Source organism: Mytilus galloprovincialis, chromosome 9 (assembly GCF_965363235.1).
Source record: "Mytilus galloprovincialis chromosome 9, xbMytGall1.hap1.1, whole genome shotgun sequence".
Taxonomy (NCBI): Eukaryota; Metazoa; Mollusca; class Bivalvia; order Mytilida; family Mytilidae; genus Mytilus; species Mytilus galloprovincialis.
The window spans coordinates 50,045,530-50,067,530 of record NC_134846.1 but is presented as its reverse complement, the minus strand read 5'-3'; the positions used below and the strand labels follow the sequence as shown (position 1 = coordinate 50,067,530).

The following is a 22,001-nucleotide window of genomic DNA, read 5'->3' as shown; positions in this document are numbered from 1 at the left end:
CTACTGATAAATTTTCCCATGTAAAATATTGGGTTAGAGACATTATAATTTAGTTGAAATCAATCAAATGTTAAAAAGGTGTAGAGTTTTGGGCGATAATGGGGGTTAAGAAAAAAAACATTGAAATATTACTCCTGTTTGGTGAATAAAGATTTGAATGTTTGCTCTTCAATGTAATATTGTCTTTTGTGGTCTAAAATGTTTCTTAGGTTAACGTTGTATGAAATAAGAAGAAAGTCAGTGAATCAGAAATCATGACATTTTTGACTCACTCCAAGAAATTGTATATTTAAACGGAGTGGTAACGCGACTGAAGATATCGATTCATCATAAAATTCTTTGAAGTCGTGTTTCAATTCTTTTTAAATATACAATTCCTTCCTCACATACACACTGATAAGTAATCCAGAAGATTTTTCTTTAAAGGCATTCCCTAAGTGAATGGAACAAACAGTTATTTTATGTGACAATGATATTTCATTTTATTGTTAGATGTATGCTATTTGTCTTTAAAAAACAATTAAGACGAGATAGATTGGAATAAGAATGTGTGTCTTTTACAGGGGTTGGCTGGTATTTTACTTGCCAGGAAAGCAGCATTAGAAAGAGCTGGGAAGGAATATACTAAAGTTTATCTGTTAGCTCCTATCAGAATTAAAAGATGGCTTCATGTTATAATTGATAAAACTCTACATATGAAATATTATGAATTAATACAGTAAGTAGATATATATTTCTATGATTTTTATGTAAAACTATCCTTGTCAAAATCATTTGAATATTAAAATGTTGTTATAGACCATCATTAAACACAAGGTTAAGGTCAATGTCTACATATTCTTGAATTCTGTTTCTGGATCATTACAATGATTAATAGCCCAATTGAAGATTAAATAATTCTGTATTTGACCAAATCAGTAGAAACTTTGATTGATTGCTTTTTGCTTAAAGTACAGCTGCAGATTTTAGATTTTCAAAGAAGTGTGTATATATTTTATACCTCAAAAAGGAAAACAAAAAGAGAGACGAAAGAAACCAGAGGGACATTCAAACTCATAAATCTAAAATCAGCTGACAATGCCATGGCTTAAAAGGGAAAAAAAACAACAACAAATAGTACACAAAACACAATATAGAAATTATAGAAAGAATAAGCAACACAAACCCCACCAAAAATTGGGGATGATCTCAGGTGTTCCAGAAGGATATACTATCCTTTTGAAACTATTTTATATTTACAATCTGAATTTTCCTCTACCTTTTTTTTTAACCAAACATAAACTTTTGTTCCATATGTTTCCAACAAGGATGTTATTTCATCCATGTGATATTTAGTTTGAGCATAAAAAGAGATAGCAAACAAGTTGGGAATAAGTTAATTGTATTATACCTGTTTTTTATCATTTCAGGTTAGTACCTAATGAAGCTTTCATGAGTGAACATTATAGACCAGCTGATTATAAAGAGGAACAGAACCAAGCATTATGTCAGACAGTGTTATCATTGATCAACTGTAAAGAGGTACTTACATACATATAAGTATAATGAATCAGTTATAAAATGATATTGCACCATGGGGACCGCTTGACTCTTGATTTGTCAAAGTATATATCGTCAGGATAGGGAGATTTGTCTTATAATTTCTAATAGAATTTTGCTTATTGTTGAAGGCTGTATGATGACATATTGTTGCTTACATCCAACTTATTTGGACTACCTGATGGATAGTTGACTCATTTGCAATCATACATGAACCTCATCTCTTGATTATTTGACAAATACTCCATGAATAATGTTTTTAGTGCAGAAATGGACTCATTGTAAAATTTTATATTTTAATTTTTTGGAAACTTCAAAAAAACTTCAATACTGTAAACTTAATGTAACATATTAAGATAATATACTTGTTAATAATAGAATGCAAATTAATTGGTTTGTAGATTGTAGCAGTTCCTGTCAATCATTATGCATGTGCAACTGGAGTTTCTTTGGTTCATAGTTCTGGATGGAAAATAGTTTATTCAGGAGATACAATGCCTTGCCAGTCACTTGTAGAAGCAGGTTTGTATTTTTATCTCACAACCTCACACTTTTATCTATACTTTTGACAATACGTATTACTTATATGCGGAAAATAATCATAAAAAAAACAGTAGATTTAAAGTTAAAGTTCATTTATACCTTGGAGCATGGGAAAAATCAAATATTGAACATTAATTTATAGCTCTTATTTAAAATGTATTTTTTTAGAATTCGAGACAGCGTAACAATTCAGTAATATTAAAAGATAATTTCAGGTAAAGATTGTGATTTATTAATCCATGAGGCCACCTTACAGTCAGATATGGCTGAAACTGCTAAAGAATTGCAACACAGGTAACAACCAAAATGAGTAAAGCAGTAAATTATTTAATTATCATTTTGCTGTAAATGAAAGGAATTGTTTAATTTTGGCAGTAAGACTGATTCCCAATTTTTTAACAGTTTTCTAATAACCAGAATATTTCTATGTGTGGTAGAAATTATGTCCTGTAAGCCTGATGTACATTGTTATAAAATTGGAAAGGCTGATATTTTTCAAACACTTTACTTAGATAATTTGTTCTTATTGCACAATAAATACAGAGGAATTTGTATGAACATGACCATACAAATAAAAATACTTAGAATAGATAAAAAAAAAAAAATGAAAAAAAATCAAGGTTCAAAATGAAAAAAAAATCATACTTTTTTTATTTTTACCGTATACATAAAAAAAAGACACACACAAAAAATAAAAAGCTTTATACAAAAGAAGAAAAAAGGACAAATTGTTAACAAGAGCACCAAGATACACTGCACAATTAGAAAAAGTGGCTATATTAATGATAAACTTCATAATGAATAGTTCTCAAAGAATTATTTCATGGATGGAACTTATTACTTGTCTCATTTTGATCTTATCTTTTAAGCACTGTGAAACAAGCACTTGACATAGGGAATAAGATGCAGGCAAAATATCAAATATTAACACACTTCAGCCAAAGATATCATAGAATACCACTAATTGAGGACAATTCAAGCCATAAGAGATTTGGACTGGCATATGACCTTATGAAGGTAAGGAATTCAGATATGAGATATATTTCTGCTGAATTTAACCCAAGACCATTGTTCAAAACTCCCTTTGAAAGCAAGCATACTGATCAGGAATGGAACTGAATCAACTCGGTCAGCCTCATTCTCAAACAAAGAAAAATCTTTACTTTATGGTCCATCTTTATGAAAAAAGAGAAAGTTTATAACTGCCAATGAGACAATAATCCACCAGAGTTCAAATAACAATTATATGTGACCATATGGCCTTCAAAAATGGGATAAAACAATACCAGATAGTCTGCTATAACTGCCCCAGTATGAAACAATTCAAACACAAAAACAGCCTAATTTAGAATTTAAAGAAAAATAAACATGATAAATATGACAGAAATGAAACTAAGAAAACCTTGAATATTAGTTTGAATGCTGCTTGACTTAATTTCATGAAAACAGTTCTTATTCATATTTTTGTGTGTTTTTACTTCTGCAAAAGTAATACAAAGAAATACTTTTATATCACAATCATGCTATTTTTTTACCCAGCAGATTAAGCTGAACCAGATTTTGTATTTAGGTTCACTGATTGTTTGTGATATTTAGGTTATTCAGTGTCAGATGGCTTTTCTAATATTTTAACACTCTAGTTCAAAGATTGTTTTTAGGATTAAGTCTGTTCCTCGTTTCTGTGGGGGAGTTTGTTTGAAGATTTGTTGTAAGATTTATATTGTTATTTGACATGTTATGTGGCCTAGAAATCACCTTCATGTTCTACTGGACATTTTAGGATTTGGTTGCTTCCTCTGTAATAAAATGATGCATGACATTTTGAAAAAAATCACTGCATTTGGTTAACATTGATTTGACATTTCATGTTATAAGGGAAAACTGAGATACTGTCAGATAAAGTTTAAGTATTATGTCATGTATGTGTGTTCTTCAGTGATTAAACTAATAAGTGGTTTTTTTTGTGTGATGAGTATGTCTATCTGCCATATGTCCCATGACCTTTACCCAATAATCACACTGTAGTAGATAGTATCTCAGAAATTTAAGTTAAGGTTAACAATATTGTGCATGCACATTGATATGCAACTGAATTTATATGGTTTATATAAGTCAGCTATACAGTGTGAAGCGCTTTCAGATTCATCACTCAACAACTTCCTGTTTACCGAACACTTGTATCATTTTACACATGATTGATGGCAAAGTTAAAAATTTTCGTCACATTTTTCTCAGGATCTACAATACAAGGATTTCTGAAATTTGGACTCAGGGTTAATATATGCCAGCTATATGGTGTGATGTGTTGTTAGATTCATCACTGGACATCTTCTGTTTACTGAACACTTGCATATTTTTATACTATTAACATTATCCATTTACGGCGGGGGTATCATCAGTGAGAAGTAGCTCCCAGTTACACTTGTTTGTTTGACCTTTACCTTAATGTCAGCCTTCCATACCTTTAAAAATGCTTCAAGGTATTGCAGTAGGAGAGACATATCTATCACATGTATTTTATACCTCTTTTTATTGTACTTTTTTATAAGAAAGAATTAAAAAAATGTATTTTGTATTTCATACATTACTTGTACCGTTATCAGGCAATTTGACTTGAGATGAAAATATTATGTTGTCCACATCATCTATACTACAGACAGAACAATTCATGCCTTATATGTGTAATAGCTTTTGACCTTGCACTCTTTTCAGGTAAAACTAAGTGAACTAAGCGTTTTGTATGATATGATTAATCCACTGAAGGAGATATTCCATGAGGATATTGATCTTGTGATGCAAGTACACACACGGAAGCAGAATAAATCTCAGTTGATCAAAGAAATATCTCAAAGTTTATCGAAAGAAAAAAGCTAAAACAGGTGAAACAAGTGTTCAGTCAGAAGAAAAAGACACATTTGTAAATCCTTGGGCAAAGTAAACAACAGTAATATGTACAATGGCATAGATTTATAAGCATATGTAGGTGGACTTATCAGGGATCTCCATGGCCTGTTTAATGATGGCACCCCACCATTGTACAAATATCTTGCGCCAACGTCAAATGACCTGCGCTATCGTTAATTTGTCTTCCCCCATCGTTCAAAACTGTTATCAATTTTTATAACCCCGACGCCTTTTTTTTTTAGCAATTTTAATCAAATGCATGTAATTGTATAACCCTTAGGCTTTTTTATATTATAATTTAATACAGTTGCATTGCCTGAGGGATATCTGGATTAAGATTGCTAATCACTTGTACCTGAGCTTGTACAGGTAGATCAACAAACCAAACAGGAGAATACTATCTGAGGATAGACGATTCATTTATCGAATTATTCAACTAAGTTTAATCAAATGCTTTTGATAATTTAGATTAAATAAATAAATTAATAATCCAGTTACAAAGAAAACAGTTAAACAAGTCAAACATGTGCTTTTATTTTGACTTACACAATCAGCATCCCCCTTTTTTAAGAAGTACAAAATAAGATGTAAAATGTTAATATTATTTCATCGCAAGTAACTCGAGTACTGCTGTAACGATAATAAAGAATTACTTTAAAAATTATAAACTAAAGACTAAAATATTTACTGTGAAGAAATACCGTATCGTAATTCAGAATTCATTTCGTTGTTTACAATCAAATTGATACATCTGCGTTTCCCGTTTATATTCATACTCGAGAAATATGCTTGTTGCATAGCATCAGTTTGCTAGATAAAGTCATTAAAAATCTTTTCATTTGTCACGTTTGCTTTACAAATCTCTTCAACCTTTTACATAACCCTTTCAAATCGTTTTGTTGTTGCTGCAAATCAGCCATACGGGTAATGGGTTCATGACTTCTGAATTTGACAGTGTCTGCAAAAAATAAGCTCTTCATGATTTTTAACCCCAATAACAATTACCAAAAATAGCAAGAAAACTACATGGGGACCTTCATGATAGCCTTTGGTCATTCTCAACTAAGGGTGGACCATCATTCTATAATGAATATTCAAATGAATATAATTTAAATAAGCAATGAATTAGCATGTTCACCATTCCTTACATGAAGGGATGAAATACTTTCAATCACGCTACACTGTACGGGGTAAAAACGGTTTGTGATGGTGAAAGTTCCTTCATTTTCCATTTTCATCCATGGAGATCCCTGCTTATACAGAAGATTTTAATGGCATTTGTTTTTATGAGATTATAAGTTTTATTTGCATAAGTTGAACATCATTATAAGATTGTCCTAACTAGTACCTATAGAATGGTACAATAGTCAGTAGACATTTAATCCTACACAGAAAGTACTTGGTATATTGGTGATGTTAACCACCATGACATTTCTGTTATTATAGCTGACAAATTTAATTTCAGTGACAAATTGGATTGTAGGGACAAAACTGAAATGAAAATTTTTATATAAGTTCTATTGTTAATTTTTATTGTTTTATGTTATATAAATATAAAGTATTAAAACACATTCTTCTGTGCTGTATCATTATTTTAAAGAGTGTCTATCACCACCAACACTTATATAGAACAGTGTTAACAGAAAACAGAAAAAAAGGTTTATAGGAAAAGCAAGTGGCAATAAAATTTTACGAAGTTGAAGAAAGATGCAATATTTAATAAGGCTAAACAAAATATTCAAAAGGTGAACAACCGTCCACAAAACACTACTCAGAAAGATATATATTCAGAACATGAACCTTACCAACAATGATTGAACTTGCTGTAGGTACCTTGAAAATGTAAGCAGTTCTTGCTCCTCCGAAAAGATTTATTAGATTTTGTGAGGGACTTCTCCTTCTGCTCTACTGTAGTTTAAAGTTATACAGAATTAATAAGAACACCACTGAAGCACAAAAGTTCTTTCCAACAAAACCTACTTTTAATCTTTAGTTGCACCTATTTTGTTACTCACACCAAGTTAAATTTGGTGATACTTTGTACTGTGGATTAATTATTATTTGTTGGATACCAATTTTGGGAGGGATGGACAGACAGACTAAGATAAATTAATATGCTTCACAATTTTTATACGACGGCAAAAATTGAAAATGTTTTGGTCGTATATTGTTTTGAGGAGTCATAATAAACATCTTGCTATCTGATAGTTTCATCATATTTGCATTGCACAAAAATTCCTCCATCAAAGTTACAAAATTAAATATCCAAGAAATTACTATAACTTCCTTAGATTTATTTAAGGCTAAATGTGAAATCAACCATAAGATTTTGATTTTTTTTGTATGTCATATTGATACACCACTATCCCAGGTTTGTGGAGGGTTTGGCATCAGGAGTCTGTTTTCAGTGGTTGTTGTATAATGCTGTATATCATATCTACATAAATCAAGTCATTAGTTTCCTCTTTTGAATTGTTTTGCATTTGTGATGTTGGTTCCATTTATAGCTGACTATGCTGTATGGGTTTTTTTTCCATGTTGAAGGCCGTAAGAAAACCTATAGTTGTTTACTTCTTTGTCATTTTGTCTCATGTGGAGAGTTGTCTCATTGGCAATCATACCACATTTACTAATTTTATATATAGTCCACAAATCACCAAATTTGCTGAAGCATTTAGAATATAGGAATGTAAACAGAATTTGATTTTGAGTTCAAGGCTTAGAAAAGAAAAACACACGAATTAGAGCTATAAATACACATCTATTGATAAAAAGACATGACATTTACAAACGTTCTACAAAAATATAAATCTCTGAGAAATAATAATTCGGTAAATTAGAAAAAATATTATACATAACAAAAATCATCAACTTCATTCTATGCTTTTAAATTTCTATAAATCATATGAATGCAAAACTTATGTTGCTTAAAAAACTTTAATTTGAATATAATACACACATGTATAATACTTATGTTGCAAAGTTTGATCTCTAGACGTCCTTTTGTTTTTAGTGTCATTTGTTTGCTCTTCTCATTGTGAGATGTACAACCCATAATCATTGAGAAATTATTTGATCAGAAAATTTGTCATAACTTGTGTAATAAATATTTATGTTGGACATATAACTGGACGTTAATATGCCATAAATTTACATTTTCTAAAAAATAAAAAATATCTTTTGACATATGTTGGCTGCTGAGGATTTGATTATCTCGTTGTAAATTCAATATAACATGGGCACAATTTTTTCATGCCTATAATTGTTGCAGAGCATATTTCATTTGAATGAATTTTTAGGGGATATGACTGCATTAAGAAAATTGTGTTATTGACTACTAGTATTTATAGTTATTTTTTCTTTAAATTAAATTTTAAGTGAAAATGGTTATTGTTAATATGAAAACTCATTAAAATAAAGAAGTCATAAGAATAACTTAGCATCCACAAAGAAAGAAATACAGGGAAATATGATTATAGAACTAAACTTAAACATATGTAAGACAGTCCAAAAATAGATTTCGGTGCTAGATTTAATTTTAACAATAGTTTCCAAGAGGAAATTTTAAAAATGTACACATCAGAATCATGCATATTCTGTCCATTTAAGTACATTGTTGTTACAATCAAACAGCTGCAAACAAAGTAATCTAGGTGAAATTTTGATTGTCACATTCAATACTAGTATATCTGGATTCAACACTTTCCAAGTGTAAAACGAAAAATATAAACTACAAAAAAAGTCATTATGCATTTTATGCGTTCCAACAATATACAAAGCATGGTTGTGCAAGCTTTAATGGAAAAAGAAGCCAAAAAGAATAAACTTATCAAAGATGATTTGTGGTAGGGGGGGTTAAGGATGGGGTTTGGTCCCAAACTTTATTAACAAATTTGAGCATATAGTTTTTCCTGGTATTTTCTGTGCTATCAGCTGAAGCAATGCTCTTTCTAATACTGTGATGACAATACACTGAAATGATTTTACAAAAGTCCAGATCACAGCTAGTATAGGATGTATTTGTGCATCTAAACAAAAAGTTTATGTACTTGATAAATCATTCTCAACAACAATTTAAGTTTTGATCTAAAAGGTGGTACACTGCTAAATGATACAAATTACAAATAATATCATTTTAATGTACATATATAGTGATAACAGATATTACCAAAATTTATTGAATAGAAGTACGGTTAACTGGAATTGTATTCTTTTTATCAATATGATGCTGTTATAGCTGTATAATTTGCATATATTTTCAGTCTCTTTCAACGAACATAGTATTTTAACAACCTTGACTAACTATGAGGGGCTTGTACTGTCAGTAAAAATTTCTTAAACGATAACCAGCATGAAAAAAAGTTTTCAAACTTGTTATTTAATAAATGCGAAAATCTGGTCTTGTAAGCACCTCCACATCTATATATAAGGGTAGTGATGGGGGTACCTTCATGACATATAACGAAAAAATTCTTGCCAATTGACGTTAACGGTAAAAATTCTTGCCAAATGATGTTAATGGTAATTTTAATTGCATGACAATAAAATGTACACTTCCTTTTAGACGCTTAAAAAATCAGCTGAATTTGACGAATCATGCTATTGTTTCCCCAAAAATAACTGTAACGATAATTATTTGAGACCTCTGACGTATCACAATAAGGATATTTTGATAAATCACGGTATAATTTTAACCAATTTGATGCTAACCATAGCCAAAATTGACCGTTTGACACCTGATGGTAAAGGGCATATGAGGCAGTGTCGAAGCCCTAAATTGACTGTGCTGTATGTATCACAGGCACAAATGTCTCTAAAAAATCCTTTATACTGTTATATGTGTTATTTTAAGGTAAATCATTTGTAAATTGCAAATTCTTTTCAAAAACAAGTACCTGTGCTTTGAATATCTGCCTTTTATTTTAACATGTCTACCTGACATTTCTTAGGAAGGGCAAAGGGCATTTTTATAATTTCAATATATATTTTGGAAAAAAGAATGTCTTAATATTGGCTAATATTCTTACCAATTATACCGAAAGCTTAAGGAAAGATTAGTATAAGACACATCCCTATTGTAAAATTCAAGCCTTGTTACTTCCATAAAAAGTTTGACTTTATAAAAGACAAATAATTTCAATTAGTACAATGTTTTCATGCTCGGCCATTTAAATTCTGAAAAAATACAAGATTCATGTTATTTCCATGAAACTATCACAAAGACTAACATTTATATAGAAGACTATCATGTGTTTTCTCCTTGCTTTCCTTGATAGAAAAGTTTGACTGTACTTGTCAATCATCATGGAATAATAAAAAAAATTGGCAACTTTTAAATGAGTACTATTTTTTTAAACTTAAAAGTCAACTCTATCAAAGTCACAAAATCTTACAAAAGAACCCGAAAATATGAAGAGATATAGTTGAGAAGATTAAAATTTAATAGCGAACAGACTATAAGGGAATGTTGACGTTCTCGTTATTATTTATTTATTTGCAACAATTTTGTGGATTAAGAGAAAATTTTATTTTCATGGATGTTTTTGGTTGCATGATTCTAAAAAAATTCTGCAAAAAAATATTTAGAAAATGTGAGCTTTGTTGAACATTTTAAAAATATCATAGTCTACCTTAAATACATATGTGCCAACAAAATCCGGGAAAACTAGTACCAAACAAACAATAATAAATCTTGAGTATATACAAATATATCATGCTTACAAGGGGTATTTGCCAAAAATACCGGTTGAGAGGTACAAATTTCCAGAGCCGTTAGGCGAGGGAAATTTGATTACCTTGAAACTGGTGTTTTTGGCAAATACCCCTTGTAAGCATGATATAATTGTTTAATTCCACCGAATGTTCCACCTCAGAAAGTTTATTATAATCAGGTATCATATGAAATTTTGACTTGAATGTATAATTTGTGTATACACTGCAGCTGTGCTATTTGCGCAGTCAAATTGCTTTGACCGTATACTCATTTCTTATAATTTTTTTTATGATCAGTCACTGACTGTATATATATCTCCCTTTTTATGATAATAAGCTGGTTCTCGGCTGACTACTTCACTTTGTTCATCAGTTTCAGTGAAGCGTAATACAAATGGATTCCAGTTTTTTGTGACCTGTTGACAATTCGTTTCCGTTGAGTTTTATTTATGACGTCATTCCCGTAATTTTTATGTCATTCGATCCAAATTCAATAATGATGCTTTTTATCCTAAATTTTTCATCTGGAACCATGAATTTGTCATATTAGAATAGAAACAATTCATTGAGTTATTTTTAGACATGGTATTCCCCATCTGCCATGGTATTTGCTAGGGTATTTCCCATCTGACATGGTATTTGCTAGCAAATACCCCAGAATATGGAATTCCCTAATGGCAAATACCCCGGCAGAGAAAAGAAAATCTCAATATATAGAAATTGGTGAAAAATACCATGGTTCTCATCCAATCAAAATACAGCATTATTACATAAGGTGGAATTATAATTAAAATAAAACACTATCATAAATGAGTCATAAATGATTTAGACTGTATAAATAATAGAAAAATAAGAAAAACTCTCAGAGGCATTTAATACACAATACAGAGATTTTAATGATGAAAATAGTTTCTACAAACACAGTTTGTAATCCCTTCGAAAGTTTGCTATAACAAGAGGCTCTCGAGAGCCTGAATCGCTCACCTGGTAAACAATGCCTTATTGAACATATTGAACCATGCCAGGCAAACATGTACAGCTAACAATTCTTCAATATTACAAATATATATGACTTACTGTTTATAAATAAAGAAAATGAGACCAAAACACAAACACTTAAAACTTAGCAATGGACTGTGAAAATGAGGTCAAGTTCAAATAAAACCTGCATAACCGACATATAGATCATAAAATATTTTCATACACCAAATATAGTTGACCTAATGCATAAAGTATTAAAAAAATAGACCAAAACTAAAAAAGTTAACTTTGACCACTGAATTATGAAAATGAGGTCAAGGTTAGATGACACCTGTCAGCTAGACATGTACACCTTACAATCATTCTATACACCAATTTTAGTAGACCTATTGCATATAGTATAAGAAAAACAGACCAAAACACAAAAACTTAACTATAACCACTGAACCATGAAAATGAGGTCAAGGTGAGATGAATGCTTTCGTTTTTGAGATATAAGCCAAAAACTGCATTTGACCCCTATGTTCTATTTAAAGTAAGGGCGGCCATATTTTTTGACGGATCAAAAATCGAAGCACACACTTTGTGCAGGATAATCTAAGGAACTATCATGCTAAGTTTCATCCAAATCCATTCAGTAGTTTCAGAGGAGAAGATTTTTTAAAGTTAGCAAATATGATGAACAAATTGTGAAAAATTGTCATTAAAGGACATTTACCCCTTAAGGGGTCAATTGACAATTTTGGTCATATTAACCTATTTGTAGATCTTACTTTGCTGATCATTTTTGCTGTTTACAGTTTATCTTTATCTATAATGATATTCAAGATAATGACCAAAAACTGCAAAATTTCCTTAAAATTACCAATTAAGTGGCAGCAACCCAACAATGGTTTGTTTGATTCGTCTGAAAATTTCAGGGCTGATAGATCTTGACCTAATGAACATTTTTACCCCATGTCAGATTTGCTCTAAATGCTTTCGTTTTTGAGATATAAGCCAAAAACTGCATTTGACCCCTATGTTCTATTTAAAGTAAGGGCGGCCATGTTTTTTGACGGATCAAAAATCGAAGCACACACTTTGTGCAGGATAATCTAAGGAACTATCATGCTAAGTTTCATCCAAATCCATTCAGTAGTTTCAGAGGAGAAGATTTTTTAAAGTTAGCAAATATGATGAACAAATTGTGAAAAATTGTCTTTAAAGGACATTTACCCCTTAAGGGGTCAATTGACAATTTTGGTCATATTAACCTATTTGTAGATCTTACTTTGCTGATCATTTTTGCTGTTTACAGTTTATCTTCATCTATAATAATATTCAAGATAATGACCAAAAACTGCAAAATTTCCTTAAAATTACCAATTAAGTGGCAGCAACCCAACAATGGTTTGTTTGATTCATCTGAAAATTTCTGGGCTGATAGATCTTGACCTAATGAACATTTTTACCCCATGTCAGATTTGCTCTAAATGCTTCCCTTTTTGAGATATAAGCCAAAAACTGCATTTGACCCCTATGTTCTATTTTAAGTAACGGCGGCCATGTTTTTTGACGGATCAAAAATCGAAGCACACACTTTGTGCAGGATAATCTAAGGAACAATCATTTTAAGTTTCATTCAAATCCATTCAGTAGTTTCAGAGGAGAAGATGTTTGAAAAATTGTTAACGACGACGACGACGACGACGACGGACGCCAAGTGATGAGAAAAGCTCACATGGCCTTTTAGGCCAGGTGAGCCAAAAATATGATTTTTATCTACAGTGTGGTTAGTTAGTTAAAGGAGAGGTAAGCTAAAGTTTTCAAGATAAATGAAACGAAAGTTATAGTAAAATAAGACCAAAAAAATACACATCACAACTTAATAGTTCTCAAAAAAAGAGAAAGTTGTTCAAGTTTTCAATTTTTTTTTTTATTTAAAGACTTTTGATATTGCTAAAAAAAAGTTGCTTCATTATTTCCAATTGAATTCAATTTTAAAAATATTCTGACTGAAGCTCAAAATGTATATATCAGCACTTATATGACTTGAATACTATTCTTTATTGTATACATGTACATAACCAATTTACAATAGGAATAAAATGAATAATTTTAATTTATATATTATAGAAAAAAAAATGAAAAAAGCAAGATTTCTTATGATACATAAATTTACAAAAGACACCTTATTGATCTTAGTGCATGAGTCCTAAACAATGTTTGATCACAGAACAACAATAGAAATGAGCAAATGCACATACTGGAATCACAAGACATTAACAGATAAACAATACAATCACAATAAAAACATAACATGCATAAGACTCATCTGTTTCTTAGCTACAGTAGAACATATATTATCTGAATATCTTATCTACAGTAGAACAAGACATTGACAGATAAACAGTACAATCACAATGAAAACATAAGACTCATCTGTATCTTAGCTACAGTAGGACATATATTACTCAATATCTTATCTACAGTAGAACAAGACTGACAGATAAACAGTACAATCACAATGAAAACATAAGACTCATCTGTATCTTAGTAACAGTAGAACATATATTATCTGAATATCTCATAAATCTATCATTAAACAACAGAATACATGTTATCTACATCTTATTATACCTACAGAAAAAGAGCATTTACATTCTGTATCTCATACATGGTTGAATATATATAGTATCCATATCTAATCTATAGTAGAACATAAAGAATCATTCAGGTAAACCCATTTTGCAATCAACAACAATGAACATTATTAACGCATACCAACTATCTAAAAATGGAAGATATGATCTGATGAATTTCAGTGTTCTCAAATCTCTTTTCCTATTTTCTGAAGATTGCTTTTTTTCAGCTGAACAAGCCATTTAAAACACCTATTGCATATATTGCAGTGGGAAGTTTGACAAATATCAAAGATTTATTGCAGAAAAAATCCTTGTGACAAACATTACAAGGTTTGGCAGTTATCACAAAAAAACAACACATGCAGCATTTATATATCTGCTTTACTTCAGCCTGTCTGTGCATCCCCTTGGTACTTTCCTTTCTCTTTTGGATTTGCTCAGCAAATACATAAGAGCACTTTTGTGATATTCAGTACCAAGGTTCTCATTGGTCATTGTTGGTAAGTTTAACTTTGTGACAAATTTTCAGATACATTTAGCTTATATACTCCCTTTTGCCTCATTATTTGAAAAAGATCCAAGTAATTAAGGTTTTCAAAACAGCCTGGTATCGAGTTGGAGAGTAGTGTCACTTGCTACATTTTGTTGTATCTAATTAACTCCAGCAAGATCAACTTAATAATAAGCCATTTTAATATACCAGTTATTCCTATTGTTATCTTCCCTTTAATCATATAATGGATTGTTATCTCCCCACTAATCAGAGAATGGATTTCAATGTTTTTGTAGAATTTCATTAAATAATGCAACTGCATTTCCTCTTTAATCATAATAACGTTCATTGTATCTTTCCTGAAGACCTTCCAATCTACAAGACTGGATTTCCAAGGAAGAAGAAAATTACAAAACCATAGTTTAGGATGCCATTTGGCACAGCCTATAATTTTTTTTTATCACAACAGTTTTGAGGTTTTTCATATGATGCATAGATAGCCATTTAAAATGTGTTAGAGCATGACAATAATTTGTAAGCTTCGCACGGTACATATATATTTGTTTTGATTTGAACTAAGGTTTTGAATAATTTTGTGTTTAAATTTCGGTTTTTACATGTAAACATGCACGATTAAAAATATATAAATATTCAAAGAACTTATAATAATTGCATTTGTGGTATTATTTCTTTGTTAAAGACTTGTAATGAACAAATTTTGGCATGCAGCACTTTTTGTTCAAGATAAGCCAAATAAGACAAATAAAAAATTCCATCAGGTTAAAGAATGCTGATACAACATAATAGAACAATGTTACACACAAATAGGAATTTGATACTTCCGAGGTCTGTAATTGCATTATAACATACTAAATCTAAGTGTCATTGATTGAGTACTTTAGCATTTGTCTTTTCATTTGTCTCAGTTTCATACTTTCTCAAGTCTTCCATAGACATATCTATAAATTAAAAGAAAAAAACACATGTATTATGTACATAGTCATGATATAAATATATAACACGACACATCCATCCCACTGACAAATGACTCACACATATATATACTTATGATAAGCATATAATTGATTGTTGGTTGTTTAACGTCCAGTCAATAGACGTATTAGAACTAGAATACTAGAATAGTGTTGGAACTTAAATATTCCTTTCTATTATAGAGGGATTACATTGTAGACTCATATACACTTTTATCCTTCAAAAACCTTTCTACTATACAAATGCAGGTATACATATAGATAAAATTGAGAATAGAAATGGGGAATGTGCCAAAGAGACAACAACCCGACCTAAAGCAGACAACAGCAGAAGGTCACCAACAGGTCTTAAATGCAACGAGAAATTCCCGCACCCGGAGGCGTCCTTCAGCTGGCCCCTAAACAAATATATACTAGTTCAGTGATAATGAATGCAGTACTAAACTCCAAATTGTACACAAGAAATTAAAAGTTAAGATAATACAAGACTAACAAAGGCCAGAGGCTCCTGACTTGGGACAGGCGCAAAAATAAGATAGTCTACTGGTATTCTAATTCTGTTCTGAGGGAACAATTCTATATTGTTAACATCACTGTTTAATTTGGGGTCCTTCACAGTCGGTGTCTGTTAATATTTTTTTATTGTAGAGAAAATAGTATTTATATGTACTCGCTATGAATCAAGTGGAAACCTTGCAAATCTCACTTTTCTCCCTATTTTTAAAGCTTGTAATTTTAATTTAAAATTTCCTACAATGTAAGAATATTTTTATTATAACTTGAATATTCATAACAAAATACCATTTAGTAATAAATCAGTTGAAAAACAGATAACAGAAATATATTTTAAAACAAAATGTAAGCACTGGTATTTACTGGTGAATTTAAAAGCAATCTTACCTATCCATTCATCAATCCATGCAAATGCCTGCTTGTGTCCAAGTACTAAAATATCCCTTATTGACTGTAAAAGACAACTAAAGACTTAAATATGTATTATACAATAATAATGTCACAGTCTCAGTAAGATTTAACTCTTTTCACTAAATTTTTAAATCAATATTAAAAAAAAACTTTGCAGTAAAATATCATTTTTCCTGATTGATACAATGCATCGCCTCCTTTTATTCAGACAGATGAACAAAATTTACCTTGCATTCAAACTAAACAATTACATGAATTAGCCTTGGTTTAATTTCTTAAGTCTTTGTTATATACTGATAATTTACAGTGACAAGGCTATTGTCTGTCTTAAAAAACCTTAATTTATCAAGACATGTATTCATCTGCTTTCCCTTTATAATATACTTTTCTTCCAGTAAATACAGGAAAAAACCCAGAAATTCACATACAAATCCTACTAAATTGTTTTCTGATCAATTTCAAACTTCTTAAAAATTTATGAATTTCTCATGCAATTTAAAAAGCTTCCTACCCTTTGTCCAAACTGCTCAACTTTTGTTTGCATTCCCCACATTTCAAAATAAACTTTTACTGCTTTATACGAACACATTATTGGTTTGCTAGTATCCTGTAAAAAAAGACAAATAAGATAATTAATTTAAAAAATAGAAACATGCTGAGGAAAATGTTCATTTCTCTATAATATTTTTTGTACCTTAAATACCCCTTAAATTGTCAATATTTTATTTTATCTGATACTGTCAATAAAACTTCTATATAGCCGAATATCTTTCTTTTCATATGTTTATTGATGGGTTTTTATGTAGTTTGGTCATCTTTTTATCATTTATTTTCATTTAAATATATCACACATTTCACACTTATTACATGATTACTGGTGTGAATACGGTGTGAACACAACACAGGAATGTCACTTATTTCTTATATTGTAATGTAAGATTTTATGATGTGTCACTTGTATACTTCTTGGGCATTCTATAGATTGATTACACATATGAGAACATGCAATGTTTTCATACTTATTCATGTATTCCCGACAATAACCTTACCCGCCATCCTTTCTGCAATGGTCCTCTGTCTGTTTTTGTAGACTTGAAGGTTTTTAGATCCTGAAGAAAAAACACAACAAATTTTTTACTGGCAAATTCTTAAGTCAAGTATTACTACTAAAACTTTTCTAAATCTTCCCATAGATACAAAGATTTGGTTTTGAAGTTTTGCACTTATTCAAAAGGAATAGCACATCCAAATTGTGACATTTTTTACTGAAATTAATTTATACTGGAACACACCCGCGAAATCGCAGGCATTCAGAGCGGAGTTAAAAGTATGTAAAGTGTTGTTAGAAGTTTTATACCTCCTCCTTCATTTCCAAAATTCCCAATTTTTGGTTTTCTATCAATTTCAATATGAACATACATTTAGTATGTTATGAACATTTAAGTAAGGAGCCTGTAGTTTGGAAACAACGCCGTACACACAAGTAGTAACGATAACTGAAGAAGATCACAACCTGCTCACATTGTTAAGTTATACATGTATTTTACCTTAGTTCATTGTTTTAGTTATTACTATGTCACAATGTGAATTGTGTTTTAACAGTGGTTGTCGTTTGTTTGTGTGTTACATAATTGTTTTTCGTTCCTTTTTTTGTACATAAATAAGGCCGCTAGTTTTCTCATTTGAATTTTTTTACATCGTCATTTCGGGGCCTTTTAAAGCTGAGTATGCGGTATGGGCTTTGCTCGTTGTTGAAGGCCGTACGGTGACCTATAGTTGTAAATTTCTGTGTCATTTTGGTCTCTTGTGGAGAGTTGTCTCAACATGGCAATCATACCACATCTTTTTTTTTTGTTATCAATGAATTTTGTAAAATATTTAATGAATGGAGAATTTCAGAAAAGGTATCAAAAGTTCACATGAATAATTTTAGCGCTTATCTGTATATTACTATATTAATAAAGTGTATTTACTTTCAATTCTTAGTTTAGTAATCGATCCATGGTGGTCAATTGACATAGTATACAGACCCTCTCCATTTAATAAACTCTGAACAGAATTAAAATACACTTTATTCGTACTATTTGCGTGTTCAAAGTATACAGAAAAACGCAAACTGGAAGTAGAATCTGACTTAAAATTTTGTCCAATGACGGGACAATATCCGGATGCCTTTTTTCTCGTTTTTCTCCCAAAATAACTCAATCTGAATAATCATATGAATGGATGACAAATGCGACTATGCACTGTACATATAGGACACAGAGTCGTGTTGATTAATTTATTGTGGAAAGAAGAGAAGCGACACCAAAAATGAGGTCTTCTCGTTTAATAGTATAGAATCCTTACTATCCTTTAAATAAGGTTTTGAAACCAGTATCACAAATCAACATGTCTTTTAAGTACAGATTGAAGACACATTTTTTATATCATATTGGTTTTGATGAAATACAATGATTTTCCTTGTGCAACATAAACGGATAATTTCCCTCCTCTAGCAATGTTTGACATCAAACATGGTGTTGCCATGACATTTTTGATGATGTTTCATCAACACAAATTTAGAATGTGTCCAGAAATTTACAATTTCTTAAATTATGTATTTTATGTCCATTAAAAAGCCCACAGTCATTGTAATAAAAAGAAAAGCTAGTTGAAAAATCCAAATATTGGAAAATGTTCCAACTCCTGAACAAACAGCACAGATAGTTCACTGATACACAACACACATTTGAGAATTTATGTGTTGCTAACTCACTCCTTGAAATCTTCTATATCTAAATTGTTTAATTGGTTATTCTATAATTATTATGTTGATATCAGTCAATTTAATCAACCTTACCTCTTCTTTCTTAAAATTTTTCTCTGGAATGTCTTCAAAAGCTATATCTATATGTTCTACTTCTCGTACTTCTAAATCTTCACTAGATAAACCTACACACTGAAATACAGAAATATACTACTAATACTACTTGTTATAAAGTTAGATTTCATTTACCAATACTGTTTTTAATGGCAAATTAAGGAACCTTTATTGGCAGCTTCAAATTCGATCACATACCTAAAAGCCCATGCTCCTTAATTGCCACTAGGCAAACAAAATCTCATAAGATTCCTGTGTTCACAGATTCATAACTCAATCAAAAGTCAAATGATAAAAAATTCTTGTGAATATTCACATCTACACATATCCTCATCAACTACAAAGTTTCTTGCAGTTCTGATGTGTGGTTTCAGAGGAGTTGTGCTGACACATGCACTGTTGCAGTAGTATATATAGGTCAAAATTCTAAGTTCAATGGGGAATTAATTTTAGAAAAAAAATAATTTACATTTGTATCATTAAATTCTGTTCTGTTGGTTTTAGAGCATTTGTGCCAAAAAACTGTTGCAGCAGTATATTATATATAATTATGACCAATATTCTAAATCTAAATAAAAATAATTAAAAAGAAATTGGATCATAATTTCCCATTGAGGTGTATCTCTATATAATATAATCTCATTGTTCACAAAGTTTCATGAAATTCTGTTGTGTGGTTTCATAGGAGTTGGGATGCAAAAGTGTTGCAGTAGTAAGTCAAGGTCAGAAGTTTAAAGGGACCTCCTAGCCCAAAAAATGAATTATAACTTTTGTCACAGTGTACAATGTTGTTTTCAAAGTTGGAAAGATTTCATTTACTGATATTGTGAGTTTGTAACAATTTAAATGATAAAATCTATGATTGTTAGCTTGAAGTTTCCTCTCATTGTTTCAAAAGGGAAACCAAAAATTTGTGTATATTGTTTTGTTGAGAAGTTTCCTGTATCAAATAATCTTTCTTTTTTGTAATGTTTTGTAATCAAGTAGTATATTCATTATAAATATTAATCTTGCACATGCAGGAATTTATTATTAACTTTACTATGTGTATTGTATATAAAGACCAGTTGTGACAGTAAAATAATGAATGTCTACTTGTAATTAGCACTTTCACATGATTATCTGTGTTTTAAATGATCCAACAAATGAATCATTGTTTCCTGTTTGTTAGCAGATGTTTAATAGATATAGGAAGATGTGGTGTGAGTGCCAATGAGACAACTCTCCATCCAAATAACAATTTAAAATCAAAGAGCTGATAGCTCTGAGGAAAAATGATGCCACTGTCTCTAATATTGGGATATTTTTTATGCAAGTCTTGATTTTCACATACCGTAAAAGCTGAACATTGCAACATGTCTCGTAAGCATATAATTGATATTCGTATATGAGTGTGTGAAGTGAAGATGACAACTGACTGTTTTTTTTTAATACAAATGAATAGGTCAAGAGTCAAGACTACCTAAATGATCTACAGCATCCAATGACCACTGGCTGTTTTTTTTGTACAAATAAATAGGTCAAGACTACTTGAATGATCTACAGTATCCAATGACTACTGTCTGTTTTTTTTTTGTACAGATAAATAGGTCAAGAATACTGGAATGATATACAATATCCAATGATATCTAGCTGTTCTTTTGTACTAATAAATAGGTCAAGACTATTTATATGATCTACAATATCCAATGATTACTGGCTGTTCTTTTGTACGTACTAAATAAAGACTACCTGAATGATCTAATTAAAAGTATTCTAAGTAATGTGTATTTTTTTTTTCTTGCAATTACATTTTTCTAAATCAAGAATACAGACTACTAGTATCCTTTCAAACCAAATGATTATAAAGAGCCTGTTGTAATAAGCTCTTATACCCCACTAGTCCTATATCATATGACTTCACATTCTTATTCAATTTTTAACGTTTTTATACTGATATTTTCATTTTTTTAAATTTTTGAATGCAAAGTGTGACACATTGATAGTAAAAAAAAACATAAGAACAGTAAATAGAAATAGTAAATAATGCTCCCAGTGATATTGTTTGCCTTAAATTAGCGGAGAATAAAGGCTTTTTCCCCTGGAGAAAAATCCCAATTTGAAAAAAAAAATGGCTTAAAATTATTCCCAAAAAGACAACTTTTTTCCCAAACAGTGCAGTCTCAGTAGTAATTGTTCATGAATACAAACTGAAAATCACTCATTAAAACATTTTTCATCCCTAAAATGACTATATGTGCACATTTGAGAGTCCATGTATGTATCATCACTGACAAAATGGGGTCTTATTTTAAAGCAGGGTTTGACTCTTGAATTTTTTTTTATTGGTTTATTTAAAATTTCCCAATTTGATGAAAATGACACATATTTTCCAAAAAAAAAAGGGTAGAGGTAGTTTTGAAAAAAGCCAACAATATCACTGG

At 30.5% G+C, this 22,001-nt stretch overlaps 2 protein-coding genes across 3 annotated transcripts in view; one reads left to right on the top strand and one right to left on the bottom strand.

Moving 5' to 3' along the window:
* Positions 1-6,557, top strand: part of LOC143045201 (zinc phosphodiesterase ELAC protein 2-like) — a 32,512-nt gene extending 25,955 nt beyond the window's left edge. For both annotated transcript variants that reach the window (XM_076217550.1, XM_076217548.1), the window contains 6 exons: positions 564-718; positions 1,410-1,521; positions 1,941-2,061; positions 2,298-2,376; positions 2,952-3,099; positions 4,795-6,557. In XM_076217550.1, coding sequence (XP_076073665.1) covers positions 564-718; positions 1,410-1,521; positions 1,941-2,061; positions 2,298-2,376; positions 2,952-3,099; positions 4,795-4,956 — 777 coding nt within the window. In that variant the 3' untranslated portion in view covers positions 4,957-6,557. The remainder of the gene's footprint in view (positions 1-563; positions 719-1,409; positions 1,522-1,940; positions 2,062-2,297; positions 2,377-2,951; positions 3,100-4,794) is intronic.
* A 1,170-nt stretch (positions 6,558-7,727) lies between these two features.
* LOC143045200 (cytoplasmic phosphatidylinositol transfer protein 1-like) overlaps positions 7,728-22,001 on the bottom strand; it is a 34,299-nt gene continuing 20,025 nt past the window's right edge. Inside the window, exons 6-10 of the mRNA XM_076217547.1 lie at positions 19,558-19,656; positions 17,765-17,824; positions 17,227-17,322; positions 16,692-16,755; positions 7,728-15,758 (exon numbers count right to left, since the gene is read on the bottom strand). Of these exons, the coding sequence (XP_076073662.1) occupies positions 15,682-15,758; positions 16,692-16,755; positions 17,227-17,322; positions 17,765-17,824; positions 19,558-19,656 (396 nt within the window). The 3' untranslated portion in view covers positions 7,728-15,681. The remainder of the gene's footprint in view (positions 15,759-16,691; positions 16,756-17,226; positions 17,323-17,764; positions 17,825-19,557; positions 19,657-22,001) is intronic.